Genomic DNA, 17,614 nt, shown 5'->3' on the forward strand with positions numbered 1-17,614 from the left:
ACAGGAAAAAGGATGTCTCTGCGCTAGTTTGTCTCCGGAGAACAATATGTTTTACACACAAGGGTTTTGGAGAGCAAGCAGATGATGGATGCTTCAAAATATTAAATAAAAATCAAACAGGGCAAGCATGTTTCTGCAATGGAAGGCATTGCGCATAAAAGAAAGGGACTATTCTCCTTTCTTGTGCGCTAAGAAAGAAACAGATGTGAAAAGCAGCACTTTATGGAGCACAGGTTTCGGCATAGCATGAAAGAGGGCTTTTTAGGCTCTCAGATATATACTGAAAACAAAGGGGAGAAAGAAAACAGGAACCAGATTAAATCAATTTTCATCCTCCATCCGTCTTCAATTTCTACATCATGGATGTGAACTGAACTGTAACAACATGAGAGTCCTGGTGGGGAGCGTATAGTACCTTATCACCGCCCCTGAAAGGAGCAATCATGACAGCGGCTTCCATACCGAGGGAAGATGGAAGCTCCGACAGCAAAAGACAACTTGATGGTGAATAATTGAAAGGGAATCCTGACTGAAGATGGTCTGTAGGAACTCAGCACTATATCACAAATCAAAAATCTTGCTCTTGTGCAAAGAAAAGCGTCAATACACCTCATTCCCATCATAGTCATCCATGTGCCAAGATAAAAAAACAACCACATACACATTTAAAAAAAATCAAAAAAAGCCCTGATAAAAATAGCAGCCTACCTCACAGTTTCTTCAGGAAGGCCGGTCCACCCAGAGCCAACTTTCCACAGCTCCCCTTCGAGACAGCATGTGTGCTAAAGATTATCCTCACAGTCATCACACTACAGAGCGTCCCGTGGCTATGAGTCGCAAAAGCCACTGACCTGTGTGCCGGGTTCCGGTCCACACATGATCATATACACGTCTGTTTAGAGCTGATTCATAGAATACAATTTGTCCGGCTTATTGAGGGAAGCATTGTGGAACTGTGCAGAATAACAAACCGTACAATAGGAGGGGAGATCAGAGAACACAGTTAATAATCAATAATCATTAATTCCAACGTGCTAAAGTCGTCAGCTCATTCCGCACAAAGGCACAAGTCAACACTGCGTTCTCACAGGGTGTTTCTTCACGGCCAGATATATATTGTACAGATTTTTATATTGCACCGTGGAGGACGACACGGCTGGATTACAGCTCCGGCTGGATCATAAAGCACAAAGATTTCCTCCGGTGTGTCCATATCCTTTGGTGGGAGAAATTGAATTTCACAGCCGAGTTTACGGCGGCAGGAATTCACGTGAAGCGGGTTAAGTGGCGGCTGTTAACATCTCTATTCGCTTTCTAAATTTTGGTGCAGTAGTAGAGTGGAGCTCTGTTCAATTCCTTGATGCTACTGGGAGTAGACGACAATGGTTAAGTAAAAATATTGTTTACTCATGGAAATGTGTCTTCGAGCACAGACACATATATCTTACAACAAAAACAATTTCAGCACTGTCAGGGTGAGATGTTTATAGACAGAACCAAACACATCTGGGTGTGGGTGTGTGTGTGTGTGGGGGGGAGGAGGGGGGGGGGGGCAGTGGATGTTGTCACAGTTTCACACCTTCTTGTAACACTCAATGAAGTGTATAATGGAGTAAAGTGGAAAATAAATAACCCCACAAGCCTTTGTTGATTCTCTTAAATATTATAGTATTATATAACAGCTACTCATTTTATGAATCTACAGAGCCAATGACTGACGTTTATGCATGATTTAAAACTCTTGGACATACTCTACAGGAAGGAGCTTTATACTCTCTATTTACACAGCATTCAAATAAAACACGTCTGTTATAATTAGTTAACAAAGATACTTTAGAATTACTTGATTGTGATCAACACAGAGGCAGTGCATTGCTTTTAAATACTAGTGGAAATCCTGCTTAAAAAAATTTAAATAATTTGAGAACCAACAGAGCAGCAGGTTTTAATAGGAACGTTTTACCTTTATAGGATGGATTGTGTTTCTGTTCTGTTTTACTTGTGTTCTTTGTTCCATAATTGTCCCCAGATATGCCCACATTCTTCTGACGTGTCCTGTTTTGGCAACATATTAAACATCAGTTCAAATGCTCAGTGATACAGTAAAACAGCATGATTAGGCCAAGGCTACAAATATCCTTGGCCTCTGCAGCAGATTCACATTCTGTGCATCTGCTTTGGTTTGTTTCCTTTTCTTCCTTCAGAGCTGTCTTTTTTCTATTTTATGCGTTCTTTGACATAAATTGTACAATAGATGGGTGACAGGAGAACATAACTAATCCAAGCAAAACGAAGAGCACAGACGTTGTTAGCGTATCATGACAGAAGCTTTTATTCCTACTGAGACTTGTATGTGTTCCTGTGTTCTCATGGAAAAATATGCTCATAAAAAGCTGCCTGCAATAGGAAAAAAAAGAAAACGGAAAAACCCCAACTAGGATGTATGGATTTATTTAGAATTAATAATCCTCTCACGCAAGCTGTGGTGTTGAATAATGAAATGACCCCGCTCAGACATTTTAATGCACATGTTTAACTGAAAGAACAAGATTTCAAAATACATATTTAACTGCACAGGTGCCACCCCTAATGGTAATGGGAAGTGACAGTTGAGTTCACAGAAGGTCTGTTGTAACTCCCAGAACCCCGAGTCCTCTGCTCGCTGGCTCGGGGAAGCTAACGTGCATTTATGTGAATAACAAGCAAACAGAACGGAGAGCGTCTGCGCTTGCCCTCCGTGAGGACACATTCCTCGCCGGTCCTGCCGCAGCCTTGTCATACCAAACAACGTGTAAAAATGTGACCCATCTGGTCCCCCTCGCTCAAGAGGGACTGATTGAGCTGTATGGAAATCATAGCCCACCCACAGAACACAAATAAGGAGAACCATATGTGGGGAGATGAATTAGGTAAACTGCACAACATTTTTATTAGATACAATTTCACTTGCCTGGTGGATGGACTGCAACGTGAGACTGTGCAAATAAACGCGGGGCGGCAGAAAGAAAAAGATCTCTGGTTAACAGAGGGCGAGTCGATGAAACATGGAGCCACTAAGCCAAACGAACAGTAACTACTATGTTTTGCAGTCGTAATAAATTGACCAGAACGTGATCAAAATAAGCGTCGCGTCAGTCAACTGCCAACATTAGAGTCGAGAGTTGCAGAAACAGAGCACTTTGCAGAAACTTTGTTAAACTAGAATTGTTTCTTTACGTTAACTGGCCATTTGAACCCTGTAGACTGTGAATAAATATTTAGGTTCATAGTTTATGGATATAATTATGTCAAACTTAAAATGTCTTTCATTCACTACTCAACATTTGCAACTGGACAAAATTAGGAACATCTCAAAATATAGAGTAAATATAAAGTAAATAAACCATGATGGGAATTTAACTACATAAATGTTTAGGAAGCCAAGCAAAGAAAAATAGAAAGTTGAGTTCTTACACATTTATCTGTATATAATCTACCAACTAATTCCACAAACATCTGTCTGGCTGTGTGAGGACCCCGTATCTTATTTCAATTTATTAAAGAAACATTGACGTTTAAACCTTTATTGCAGATAAACAAGGTAGGATGAGTTTTCTTACTTCACTCTGCACCATAGACAACATCCAGCTCACCAACAATCAAAAGTGTCTGAGGAGGACTCACTAATGACAAGGAAGAATTCTGAAGTAGCCCCGGAGCATTAACAGGGGAAAAGATAACACAACATTCCAACAGTGAAGTTTCGAAAGGAGCACTTCACTGGCAAGGAAAATAAACAACTTCTCTTTCAGTCTTTCTATTGCTTACTTATGAAGTGTTATTTATCCTGAGTTACTTTTATATCATAGACTTGTATAGACTATTTTACTTGGAGGCCAAAGATTGACAAGATCATTGTCTCATCACAGCAGCCGTAACGTTTTTTTGTTTTGCGGGGGGGTATCTGTCAATGTCCGTCCGACTGCTGGTGATGGTTTTGTTATAAAAAAAAAAAAACGACTGGAATCATTAAGCATTTGTAATTTTTGACCGACGGCCAGTCCCCGCTCTTTTAAGAGCTTCAAGATGATCTCTCATAACCAAACCTAAATATATCCCATTTTCTGAAAATAAGAACATGTTCCTAACAGCCACTCACATGGACACATCTGTTTTCTCAATCACTTTAAGGGAATAAACATGTTTGTGGTAGAAAAAAAAAAAAAAAAACTAAATGTCATCACCTGGAAACAGATCCTGAAATTATGTAAGAGTGTTTATGTAAAGCCAACAGTGAGCCGCGACATGTACGGTAAACCCAAATGAATGAATGATTGCATGAATAATGCACGAGAAGCCCTTCATGAAAAGTAAACTGCCACTGGGTCTGACCCTTTTTCCAGCTGGTTTCAGAAGTGGCCACTGGAAGTGCTGGTCTGATGAATGTCGAGGCACCTCTGACTCACTGCAGGCTGCTTTTTGACCACAGGGGTCTCAAAGGAGCGGAGGCCAATATATTAATCTGCCCCCGAGTATGGCAATTGTTGCCCTCTGGTTTCATGTGGTCAGGGGGCTGCCATCGGGAGGACTGTGAGGCTGAATAGGCGCTCATTCATTGCCACTCTCCACTGCTTTACAGAAAAAGGAAGAAATGGAGTTGAATTGGAAGGAATCCATGATATTAAACAGTAGATGGGATTGTGAAGTGCTAGGAGTAATCATGCCAGGCAACAGGCCACAGGAATGCAAATCACCCTTCAAGCCAAGAGTTAAGTTAGCAGGTGGCCTCCTCTATTCACCGAATGTCAACACTCCTTTAAGATGCAGCCCACATAACATCTGGGCAGGCCAGCCACTGCTTTTAATTAAGTGAAATACAGTCACTCAATGTTCTGCCGTGTCAGAGAAAAAAAATGGTATAAGGTGGGAAGCTGGGAGAAGAGAGAGCGCAACAGTACATATCCTGTGTTCGGCGAAGGCCAACACAGTTGTGCAAATAAATATTAATCCATAACCTAATTCCTACATTTCCAAGACCATTGGAAATCAGCGAGTTACCAGAGCACTTCTCTGCAAATAGCACCTTCTGGACGTTCTGCTCGTCCCGACCGCGACAGAGACTCAGCAGCTCGCTCGGTTTAGGAGTGAATCCTATAGCCCAGAGCAGATGGCAAAAGTCAAAATATGAGTGTAAAGAATGCAAGCAAAGCAGAGGTGTGTCATACACGGCACATAAATCATGTGATGGATAGTGTCTTCCCCTCCATAATCTGGAAGGGATTGGTTACAAAATGATATACATTTCTCCACTGGCAGCCTCGCGATAATCACCCTTTAGGGGTGGCTTTGGAGGTCACAGCACCGCTTTACTGTTAGTGCCGGACCACTAGCATTACCACTCCCCATGAGCACGTCAACAAGCTCTGTGGGTGGACTCCCAGTTTATATCATACTTGTCAAACATTTATAAATCTGAGGCGGTCTTCTGGAAACATGCCGCAGAGCTCCGAACAGAAATACAAAGAGGAAGCGAAAAACAATCTCCTTTTTTTAAATGGAAACTTGAAGATTTAATGTATTTCTGCATTTATATATTGGGGTGCAAGAAGAGCTGAGAGGTCAAGTCAAGTCAAAAACACAAGATACTGTGGGTGTTTCCAAGTGGTATATTTATTTAAATACACATCACTCTACATTGAGATATAGCTTCCCCAAACACAAACTAGATTTAGCGTGCAGCGTTCTGCAGCGTGGATCCGGCAGAGGAAACGAGAAACAGTGTTTAAGGAAGAGATTTACATTACGGTTGTGTAAAAGATGAAAATAAATTGTAGAGCATTCACAGAGCATTTTTCATTCCGGGCCGACGAAATCCCCTTCTGAGAACGAAACGAGAAAAAAAGAAAAAGAAAAGCTGAGGTGGAAACGGTGAAACAGTATCAGTGCTGAAAGACGGTGACAGCTTGAGAATAGCTTTGGGCAGTTTGGTTTATGTTAGTGAAAACTCACTGTTTTCCGTTTTCCACTGATCCAATTTGATTTCAAATATTTCCAACAGCCCGTTCAAGTTGTGACGTTAAAGCGATAGGAGAAACCCTGAGGTCAAACTTGTTTATCAAATGAATTTTTAGCAGCATTTTCCACCCATCAATCCATTTTCTACAATGTTTATTCACGGAGGGTCGCAGCGGGAGCTGGAGCCAATCCCAGCTGACCATGGGAGAGCGGCAGGAGCAACCTGGTCACCAGCGTACCTCAAGGCCTAATGCCGCATTTTGACGTATTCACTCTGCAATCGTCATTTGTAATTGTTGGTCCATTAAGTAAACAAATAATAAATGAGCACCGAAGAAAAAAAACATCATATCTCAAAGTGTGATTCTAGATATCCTCAATGTGCATCCACAGCACATTTTATTCAGTAAAATGGCAAAACAAGCAGAAGGGTAATCGACCTCATGTATTATAATGACTCCAGTGAATAATTTACTCCTAAACGCATCATACAGACGTAACTAAGAGAGAGTACATGCCGACGGACACAAAAGTTATAAGATAACTGGCGTAGAAGTAAAATCATTTTGTCCTAATCATTGAAATATGACAATATTCAGTGCTATTTTTTAAAAAAGAAAATAAATTAGGTAGTAAAACGTTATATACATTAAACTGTACATCACATGACACCTGCAGCAGGGGTGTTTTTTTCCAGCGATTCCCATCCCAGATTACATAAATTAAAGTGAGTGTCACCGTTCGCTAATGGCAACCACAAGACCTAACGACCATATTTCTATATTTCTTGAGGATGACGTTGGAGCTGTCGTCAAAGTAAAGAACTGAGATTGCGTTGAGCTTGGTCGGGGCACAACACGGTTTTGGCACGTTGTCAGGAAACATTAAATGAACCTGGATGTGAGAGAATAAAAAAAGAGGCGAAACAGTTGTATTATGAATTATATCTGCGCCGAGAACATTATGGCAGCTTTGATTTTATTGCACGTGCAAAGAACACTCACCAGGGTTTGCACGATTGCGTGATTTGTTGCGTTCATGTGTGCGTTGAGTGGAAACGAGCATTCGCCGTCACAGTAAAAAGCGGCGTAGCCCTCCGGTGCAATGATCCAGTCCTTGACAAGAAGGACACAATTTACTTCCCTTATTTACGACACAGGATGCGTTATTTCTTGACGTCACCGTACAATCCGAATGAGAAAGTGTGTTATTCATTATGAGTTACTGCCGAAAATCGACTCACCTGCCAGCCCAGATCTCGAAAGCTGACGTAGAGCTCATGCTTCTTACAGGCTTGCTTCTGCTCGCTGGTGTTGAAATCTGAAAATGTAGATGACTCATTATATGACTGAAAGCAACACGTGCCGCTCACTTAGTGTTGGAAGGTAAACACGGCAGTTAAAGCCATAACCGAATGCATTAAAACCATATGCAGCGCTGAGCAAATATGGAAATGTTCACTGTGGATCCATACATCGACATGACGCTTGGAAATGTTCCCGATACATGTTGAACTGACCACAAAGAGCGCATGTTACTGCAAAATTTGATTGCTTGTGGAGTCGGATGTGGAGAAGCTGTAACTGGAGAGCTGCGGAACAGGCAAGACAAACACAGGGATAACAGTAATTCATCCGATCACTCTGCTGGGATTTTTAATTTATTTTCCAAATGAGTAACGACAAATGATTAATGAACTGAACAGCACAGGGAATTAAGGGCTACACCAAAATCTGTTGTACTAATTTAGTCGCAGCAATATCAGTTGGGCTTAATACTCCTGACGTGTAGATCAGAAGAAAGTTCTGGCTCTACCACCGACGTTACGTCTGCGTTTGCATTTCTTTGTTTTTAGCAGGATTGCACAAAACCTACTCAACCGATTTCCATGAAATTTGATGGAGGGGTTAAACATGACCCAAAGAAGAACGTATCAACTGTTGGTTCAGATCTGGATCTGGTGGATCCCTGGATATTTTTTCTTTCTTTGACAACAAATACATTTATTTCTCAGAGAATAGTTTGTGGATCTTGCTGAAAAATATTTAGAGGACTTATACTGACGAGCGTGTGCTATTGGGTGCAGATCCAAATCAATTTGGATTGGTTTAAAAAAGTGCTTTGAAATGAGAGGAACTGCTGTGCCTTGGCTGATATATTCACTCTACTTTGTGCCATTCTAGTTAAAAAGTCAAAATGTTATTGTTTTGCCAGAATAACAACTTAAAAGAAAAAGTTTAGGAGGTGCAAACAAAAGATCAATTTGCAGAATGAAGCTATGAACTAGAGTAAATATCTAAAGTCGTGCAAGTGTGAGCTCATTCCATCCTGAATTCATGGACGACTGCCCTCTAGAATATGTTAGTGCACATTTCTTATAAACAAGACATTTTTTATTAAACAGAATTCTGGTCACTGTGGATATATTCTGCTGCAGGTTAAGTCTGGCAAAAGAGATAAACAGGGCAGATGGATTGTGGTTTATTTAGTGATTTCATGTCCATAAGGTGAAAACAGCAACATCATAAAAGTGCACGTACCTCCAGTTTTCGGGGCCCGAGATGATTCTTGCTGATTGGTTGATTTATTGCGATTGTGGCTCTTCTTTTTCCCGCCTGCAGCTCTGACAGAGCGAAGCAACACCCCGCTGGCCTTAAAGAAAGCAACCAGGAACGGCTGCTTGGACTGGGGCCCATTTCTCCCAATGATTCCAGCAGATTTGATGTTGATACTCCGTCCTTTGAAAAATCAGCAGGTAAATAAAACTTAAGAAAGAAGAAACAAAACGAAAGAAAAACAGGATATTTTATACTTTTTCATTGTTAGCCAGAAGTCGGGCATCGTACAAATGTTACAAACACAAAGACTGGATCAACCCATGAATCTTCCTTGTGGATTTATGGTCATTTACTGGTGATAAATAATGACAAAGTACAGATTGTCAAATGAAAAGGTTGCATTTTGTTCTTAAATCAATGAAAATACATTTTTAATCACATGCAGACATTGTCGATTATCTTAAACGATGAACTTCCTGACCCTTTCTAGATTCCGAGATTCTAAGCAAAACCCGGCGGGGTAATGATGAAAGGAACAAATGTCAAACTCATTGAAAGAAATGCGGAACTTGCCATCGAAAGTCTCCACACAGAGCTGCAGGCCCAGGTTCTGCTGCGGGTTCATCACCCAGTGGTTGCTGGTGGCCGTGAGGTCGAACACCAGCCAGCCGCCGTCGGACCCCTGGACCTTTCTGGAGTCGAGCAGGAACGTCTCTGCATCTCTGAAGGTAGAAGAAGGGAAACAAAGGAACATCTACGTTGAATAAGCCGCAGTTACGATGATGCTACTACACTCAGTCACAGAACAAACTGACATACAGCGTGTCCTCTGATTAGTCCAATCACAATTGGTTTAATATCTTGTCTCTGTGGGTATGTTGGCTTTTCAAGATTGGTTCCTCCCATGCTTCACACCGGTGTCGGTCAAACAGATGGTGAAATGAATGTGGTCACTTTACAGCTGTGTTATAAACAAATTACAAAACCTCTGTGCCTGTTTCAGTTTAAGCTCTATAAATAAATAACGGCCCATGCATCTTAATGCAGCAGAGCAGTAATGGGAGACAGCAGAGAAACCACATGCTTCTTCGAGGCCATTCAAACTGAATCCAAGCAGTCTTAACCAGTTAGACCAGAACAGATAAACAAGGTATCACTGACTGATCACAAATGGATGCTTCCGCCAAAACTCTGCAGCGGAAACCAGAATCTGTGCAGCTGCAATTAGTCTCTTCATCTCTTTATCCTTTCGAGACTAATCATTCTCTCTCGGAAAAAAAAGGGCCCTGGCACTGATATTTGGCGCAGCGGATCAACGCTATTGTTGAAGAAGCTGCAGCTTGTAATAAACTGCAGAGTTGTCTGGCGAGCCATGTGCCAAGGTTTCAGACATTCGATGGGCGTCGTGTCTATCAGCCCGTGTGTATTTTTAACATAAGCCTGACATAAGGCATCAATCAGCCCTGCAGTTGAAAAAGCCCCGCTCCGCAATTTGCATTGGATTCCTTTCAGGCAGCAGATCGGATAAGGCCTATTCAGTTTTTGCGGTTACATGGTGCTGCTCACAGGGAACAAAGATTTTTCCACATGGCCTCGATGAATCAGGAACAACTCATGTGTTTATTACAGGTGTAATAAAACTCAACCTCATGTGGAATTCCACACAAGGTTAATCCTTATGACTGACTGAACTTCCTCTTTTTAATGTACAGCGTTATAGGCTTATATCCCGTGATAATTTATTTTCTGCAGGCAAGAATCCACGATTCCCTGGAAGAATAAATGTTTATCCACCATCCCCTTTAATCTGTGATTACTGGATGTACTGTTCCGCTGAAAGGGAGTTTAACTGAGTGGCTACCAGCGATAGAGGAAACAGGTAACGCCTTGTTTTAAACTTTGTATTGACTCTTTCCTCCGTTTCCTACAAATTCGGTTCATATGCAGCTATTATCTATTAGTAGCAGTAAGCTCCAGGACAGGACGTTGATGGAGTCAAGCGAAAGAAGGTCTGGTTGGTGCATAGTGACTTGTAAAGTACCCTGAACAGTTGGTTTCAAATTCCTCCAAGAAACTGGCTCTGCGCATGGTATAAAAGGAGGAATTTCATTCTATGAGTTTGTTGGACCTCAGCGATAAACACGTAGCACTTCAGTGGTTGTAAACATCACTTCAAATCTTGTCCAAAAGTCTAATCTTTCACAACAGTATCTGCAGTTTAATCTTAGCCTTCACATATTTAACATTGAATGCAGCCTTGAAGTGCTTTTAAAGTAATGACAAGATGTGAGAGAGGAGTGACGGCTAAAAAGCTCTATCCTGCATCCTTGAGAAAGTCCTATTTAAATTCATTTAATTCACTCAAAGAACTATAACTTAAAGCTGGGGTTGGTAATCCTGGAAAAACTAGTAACGGCAGGCTACACTGAAAAATACAACCCATACATCCCCCCTCATCAGCCTCATTTGACCATCTCCGGTTACGGTTATGAGATTAACTAATTCCTTTCAGGCCAAAGTTTATGAACATGAGGAAATGTACGTTAAACAATAAGTGGTTTAAGAATGCCTGGAAGTGTGCTGTGTGTCAAAAGTATTTTAATCATGAGACAATGAGGATCCATGTGGTGGAGTCTAATGGGCTTAAATGTATTTAGTTGTAAGTTTATTTTAAATTTTTGTGTCTATTTCCATGGTATTTCAAATGGTGTTAAAAAAAGTCTTAAAAAGTCTTGAGTCGCATTTATTAATGGTTACAAAAAACGATTTAGTCAGACCCATTGAAGAAAAACATGACATAACGTGTGTGGTTTTAAAAGCTAATATTACTCAAACATAAATTCACTGTGGTTTGTTAAGCTTGAAAAAACTGGTTGTTTTTAAATCGCACACTCTGATAACGTATCTAAGCTTTTTCGCACTGGGGAAGCTGAGCTTTTCGTTAGCGAACACTAACAGAAACATGTTATTCCCCACGAAAACCTGTGTGAAAACTTAAACTGCAGCCGTCTTTCCCTTTAAGATGGCAGAGTCCAATGACTTGGACCCTTTCAAAGCCCAGGAGGGCCATATCTCCCCTTCAATCACCCACACACATTTTTGGCAAGCGAATGTGGGCCCACTTTTAAATACACCCCTGTGTATTCAGCTATGTCATGGTTTAAACTTCCGGTATATTGTTAAGACAGGCAGGTGGCGGGCATAACAGTGATCAGGGGAGCACCCAAAGGAGGGCCCCCCCCCCCCTCTAGTCTGGGCCCTCATGGTTTCATCTGGGCCCCGGCCAGTTTGGCAGGCAACACAAGACGAGTGATAACTGATGGACCTTCCAAGCTTCATAAGTGGCCAACTCGCTAATGGAGCTCTCTTTATCCGCGGACTATATTTGTAAGGCAGACATGGTGCGAATGAAGGAGAGCAGAGTTGGAGATAGAGGGACGTTCTGTGCGATTGGAAACTTTCAGCCACGCAAGACAAAGGCCGCCGGACTGTTGGGCTTTTTTTTTTAAACTGTGAAATGAGATTAGTGCAGCGGATCAAAGCACAGCTGAAGTAACAGCTATTTCTGTTTCCTTTCAATCAATTTGCACTTGCCGACAGGGGGATGTTTGACTGCCTGATCTGTGTTTCACAGCTTTTTCATTAACTGAGAGCAAGCTTCAAGTCAAAATCGTTTTCTTTGGGATGATTGATTCTTCTGGGATCACATGAGACCGGATTAATTTGGGATGTCATCAATCCACATCTGTTTGTTCCTCAACAAATGAAGACACTCAAATTATTCCCTTTTAATCACTGCGACAGGAAGCATATAGATCTTTAACTTGAATAAAAGTAGGAACAAAATAAAAGCATTAATGATTTTCCCAATCATGTAAATTAGCAAGTATATACTAATAATAAATAAAAAATACTTTTAATTATCACTCAAGAGGAAACAGAAATGTCCCTGTTATATTACCTTACTATGATGCTACTGAGAAAGCAGCATGTTAATGATGTAGCTGGTTGGGGGAAGAGCCCTTTATCTTTCACCTCCGCAAATAAGTTTATGTTTTAATTCTGAAATTGTTTGTTTGTTTGTTTGTTTTAGCAGGATTACACAAAAACTAGAAAACGGATTACCAGAAAACTTGCTGGAATTAAGTTGTTTGTTGTGGACTGGATCAGGAGGCAGATGCAGGATTTCTTTTTCAATTTCGTCAAAATGGTGAGATTGGCCATTTTTCTGTATTTCCATTGATTTCTTTGAGAAAAATTCAAAGCTCTTGATGAAATAAAATCAGGCATGTTAAGGGGACTGATATTTATGAGTCGGTTTAAAGTTAAATGTGGTTTCACAAGGCGGGTGTGGGGCCTTGTTGGAGGTATGCTCTCCACTGAGGGCTATTTGAGTTATATATCATTTTTTGTGTATTGATATTGGTTTAATGTAAAAACAGTACAACACTTTTTTTTTCTGTAAAGTAACTTTGAACTCTTTGTATTATATTTGCAGATGAATGCTTAAAACTACAAAGCAGCAGAAAATAGTAATACTCAAGTATAATAACAGTAGCGTACTTTAGAATAGTACTTAGGTTTTCTCTCGGTTCGTCACTTACTTGTTCGGGACCTCCTTGATGACTTGATACACGGTAACCTTCAGAGTGATATTGTCGTAACGTGCGTGACTGCGGTCCTTGTAGATCCGAAACTCTGCTGCCGTCACGGCCTCTCCGTCTGGGATCTGAGTCAGATCGAAACGGAACTCCTTGTAGTGCCTTCGCTGATGAGAAAAATCTTTATCTTTCTCCACTGGGAAAGAAAATATTTTAGGATGAATTTCATTTTTACTGGCAGCAAAGCTTCACACACACACACACACACACACACTGATCAGAAATTATGGCTTCACCTCCTTGAACCGCTGCATGTGTTGCTCAAAAGACAAAAAATGCCAGCGTTAGCGCGGCGAGAGAGAGTAATTTATTACATCTTCTTCGACATTCCAGCTCCAATCCAAACATTTTGACTACCAACAAAAGCACTTTCCAGTTCATTAAATCAGTCAACTGAATACAGGTAGCAGTTCCCAGACAGGCCTTCTACTGTGTGCCTAACTGCATTCTCTGGCCATGATGAATGGGCTGTCAGTTAAGAAAAACAGGCTGATTTCAATTAAAGACACTTTGGTCAGATCCTCAAGTGAGAGAAAAGAGCAGACAGGACTCCTCCACGTCATGTGAGTATCGACTCCGACCTCATTCCTGACCTCACACCGACCTCCTACAGGTTTTATACAATGTGCTAAGAGAGTTTAATGACCCTTTACCTTTTAATCTAGCCATTTTCAACATGTTGAGAGAAGTGGAAATATCATTTCTTGGGGCTTGTCATTTTTAAAAAACATTTGCAAACTCATAGATTTTATAGGTTTGGAAAGAAATTGAAGGTGCTGCATCCTCTGCTTGTTTCTTCAAACCTCAATAAAATGACTCTGAAAGAGCCTCAGGGAATGGGCACAATCCCCTGCAAGCTAAAGAAACTTTGATGGGCTATAAAGTGGCTGCCAACAGCCTCGCACCCCTGATCAGTGCGTTTTCTAACATCAGCAGTGATATCATGGAGCACTTCCCTGATATTTTATCTAGAGCAAGCGTCTGCGGTTACTTAGCACAAAGAGGTCAGAGGTCGGGTCTGACTTTTATCCATTGAGCGTGTTCCATTATAGTAGCCACAGGCAGTAATCTGAAGCAGAGGTGCCACAGAGAGCGCCGAGCATTTAACTTTCAAACAGCCAAAGATTAAATAATAATGATCTCACTCCCTGGTCAGGGTTAGCCCAGTGCATTGTTGATGTGTTGCATATAAACGGGACTCTGCTGGTTCTTCCAGGGTATTGTCTTTATTCCGGTAATATGATGAATAAATAACTCATGTGTTGCGGTTAATTCTTTACTCCCTTTGTGTACAATCTCATTTATGCGTTTAAACGTAATTTGTTTTTAAACTGACTTCATATTTATAGTTACAGTAGGCATATTAAACTGCATGAGGCCCAAATAGACATTTCTAAAACAGCTGAGGTCAGTAGCTATATTTGAGTGTACAGTACTGAAGACAGAGGCCCATTGAGCACTTCGCTGACAGTCCCCAGAACGAGAACAGAGCTTTCAAGGCTGACAGTGTACATGCCCTGGTATACTGGTAAGTGGAAACAGATGGGCCTGGGCCAAGGTGAGGGATTATGCTCCCAAGAAACTCTACGCAAAATGACTTTTAAGTGTTGTACATATTTAAGAAAATAAAATCCTCAACACTACAGTGCCGGCATTATGTTAAGTTTGTTTTATGGTGTTGTATTTAATCATTCATTAAGGTTTCTGCAGTGCTGCATGTTCCACTTTCGAGTATGTTTCCATGCTTTGTGTATTAAGTCTCATTAAAGAACAGAAAATGCTGCAAAGGTCACAAATATAAGGAATAGGTACTACTTCTTACTCTAAGTCCCCGAACCAGGAGAAACACATCGGCACCAGTCAATATCACTCCCCTTTTAACAACAGGAAATCATTTAGACCAATTTTCCCCCAAGGTCAGACAGTCATCTGATAAGTTTCTCTGAACTGCAGGGTTAAGGGTCGCGGCTACTGAACAAACACAATCATTATACTGATCAGCTGCTTTGTTAGAATATAGAAACCAGCAGAAAAGGATATGATCAAACAGTTCATTCTGTTACAAATGGAAAAAAAATAAATAAAAAAAGGCAAAAGCAGCTTGTGATGCCAGATAATGGCATTTTCATGTTTTAATGTAAACTATGCAGCACCCTGTACATGTAACTGAGTGATGGGAAGCTGAAAACTAAAAACTTTGATGCTCAGCACCGTTTTTGTAGTTCTTGTGTATGATTATTCAAACAAAATCTCGAGGGCGTTAAATTATTTGGACAAAATGAATGAACTCCATGTGCTGATATTTCCACGTACAATATCAGAGGCAGGCCAAGACAAATATAAACTGATTTAAATATGGGCCTTACTCTTGAGAGCTGACTTTCTTGCTGCAGGAGCTATAACTTCTTATTTCCTCTTGTCAACAAAATTACATCTAATGTGTATAAATGTAAATTCCTACTCGTTTGGATAAAATCAGAGCATGCGGTGGAGAGGGACTGTTTTTTTTTTAAAGATGAGGATTATGCATTGAATTAGTTCATTCTTAATATTACTTGGACCGAATTTCATCTAATTTGAATGAATTGATTGGTTAAAATTCATGGATTTTGATTAAATAAAAGGAGGTTAACATTGAGGCAACTTTAACTGGCCTCCACTTACCTAAATTGACAAAACTCATGACCATGTCTGCGTCATTGAGAAAGTTGGTGTCGTGCGCCGTGGTGAGCGCGCGGCTGTGGCCCAGCAGAGGGGCCGCTCGGTAGGGCTGTGCCACGCGGGAGTACCCGGCATGCTGCGGGCTGTAGTACCCCCTCCTGGAGTGCCCTTGAGCCTTGGCACTGACGCTCTTCCCCGCGCCCTGCTGCTGCTGCTGCAGCTGCTGGAGCGCGCTCTCCTCCTCTTCCACGGCCATGGCGTTGTACAGGTCGATCATGAAGAGCGGCGCGGAGGACGCCTGCTTCCCGGGAGAGAAGGGCCTCGGACGGTGGGGCAGGCCCAGGATGGAGAGGATCTCTCGCTGGATCTCCCTGCGCTCGTGATTGCGCAACCGCCTGTAAATAAAGCTCGAGTGCACATGGTTGTCAGTCAAGCCGCAGTGCGCGCAGGAGAGAAAGCTCAGGCAGCTCCACGCGAGTCCGAGCACGGCGCGGTTCAGAGGCGTTAGCGCTGTCATCTTTGGACTGACTTTGGGCGTGAAGTTGAACTACATCGCAACTCTCAAAGGAAAATAAAGCAACTCGGAAGCGATCATAGAGTCTCCATGTTAGCCAGAGGCATAAAGTTTCACAGGATGTTTTTTTGTTTTTGTTTTTACCAGTCAACACTTTTTAAAGTTAGGGATCAGCCTGCAGGAAAGTCCAGTGCGCACGGTTCCTCCAGCTCCCACTTCTCCAGGCTCCATCCACAGACTGTGCCACATCAAGTATTTATGGAGTAATGACCCCGTCCCTCACCTTACTCCTCTGTGATGAAAAAAAAAAACGGAGGTACGCCCATAGCGAGTCGAGGGATCACCCCGCACTTCCAAGAGGATGAAACTGTGTCACAAAGTGAGCTCTCCACTCATGGTCCCCGTGCGCATTTCTCTTCTTTCCTTCTCCCCCCACCAGAGAGTGAGCGCGTACCGGGGCGAGTTGCCCTCTGAGTCCATCCCACACTCCCAACTTTTCTTTTTTTGTTGTTTTTGCATCCACCTCTAGTGGCAGCAATAAAACTCCAGCTCCGGTCCCATGATGAATGTGGCGGCTCGGGAGTGAAAAAGGAGACACTTGAAATCCGAGAGGCCGCGTCTTAACGAGTGAAAGAATAATGACAGAGCCTGTTAATCACCTCAACTTATTGAAGTCAGAGTGTTTATGGGAGAGAGAGAGGCTCTGCAGCTGCATTCAGCCGCAACAACAAGTATCCTAAATTTGTTTCTTTAAATACTGGGTGAGTATAATAATGCTGCAAAAATAAACTTCATCAATTTCACAAACAAAGGAGCCAAATTTCCCAAAATGAGCTTATTATAACGTGAGATTAAAAAAAGATTGATGTAGATTCTGCACATTCACTCTTAAGAACCACAGACTGAGAGCATGTTCCACAACCATCTTCATCGTTTATCCCAAAAAAGTTAAAAACGTGAGTGGCCTCCAGAAAAGTTCATGCAAACCTGAACCTTTACCATAAAGCTCCATCCCCTGAGGAGCTTTAGGTTAATGGTAGATGCTGTATTAGTATATGCTGGAATAATCGGACACATTAATAGTTAGTGGTTTCCATGTGATGGCTGGCTGTTGTCCAACATGGAGGAAAAAAGGAAGCTCCCACTCATGTAAAGTTACTCCTGCACATGCTGCTGTGGATTACCACGCAGCGACACCTAGTGGACAAACTGATAGCAGTTAAATT

General features: G+C 41.7%; 1 protein-coding gene across 1 annotated transcript; it reads right to left on the minus strand.

The window, feature by feature from the left end:
• Positions 1-5,657: 5,657 nt before the first annotated feature.
• Positions 5,658-16,930, minus strand: bmp5 (bone morphogenetic protein 5). Its single transcript, XM_062401802.1, is given in 7 exon segments — positions 5,658-6,888; positions 6,999-7,109; positions 7,238-7,314; positions 8,535-8,794; positions 9,131-9,274; positions 13,157-13,349; positions 15,878-16,930. Coding segments are annotated over 7 exon segments (1,449 nt in total). The 5' UTR covers positions 16,392-16,930; the 3' UTR covers positions 5,658-6,738.
• Positions 16,931-17,614: the final 684 nt, after the last annotated feature.

Source organism: Platichthys flesus, chromosome 12 (genome assembly GCF_949316205.1).
Source record: "Platichthys flesus chromosome 12, fPlaFle2.1, whole genome shotgun sequence".
Classification (NCBI taxonomy): Eukaryota; Metazoa; Chordata; class Actinopteri; order Pleuronectiformes; family Pleuronectidae; genus Platichthys; species Platichthys flesus.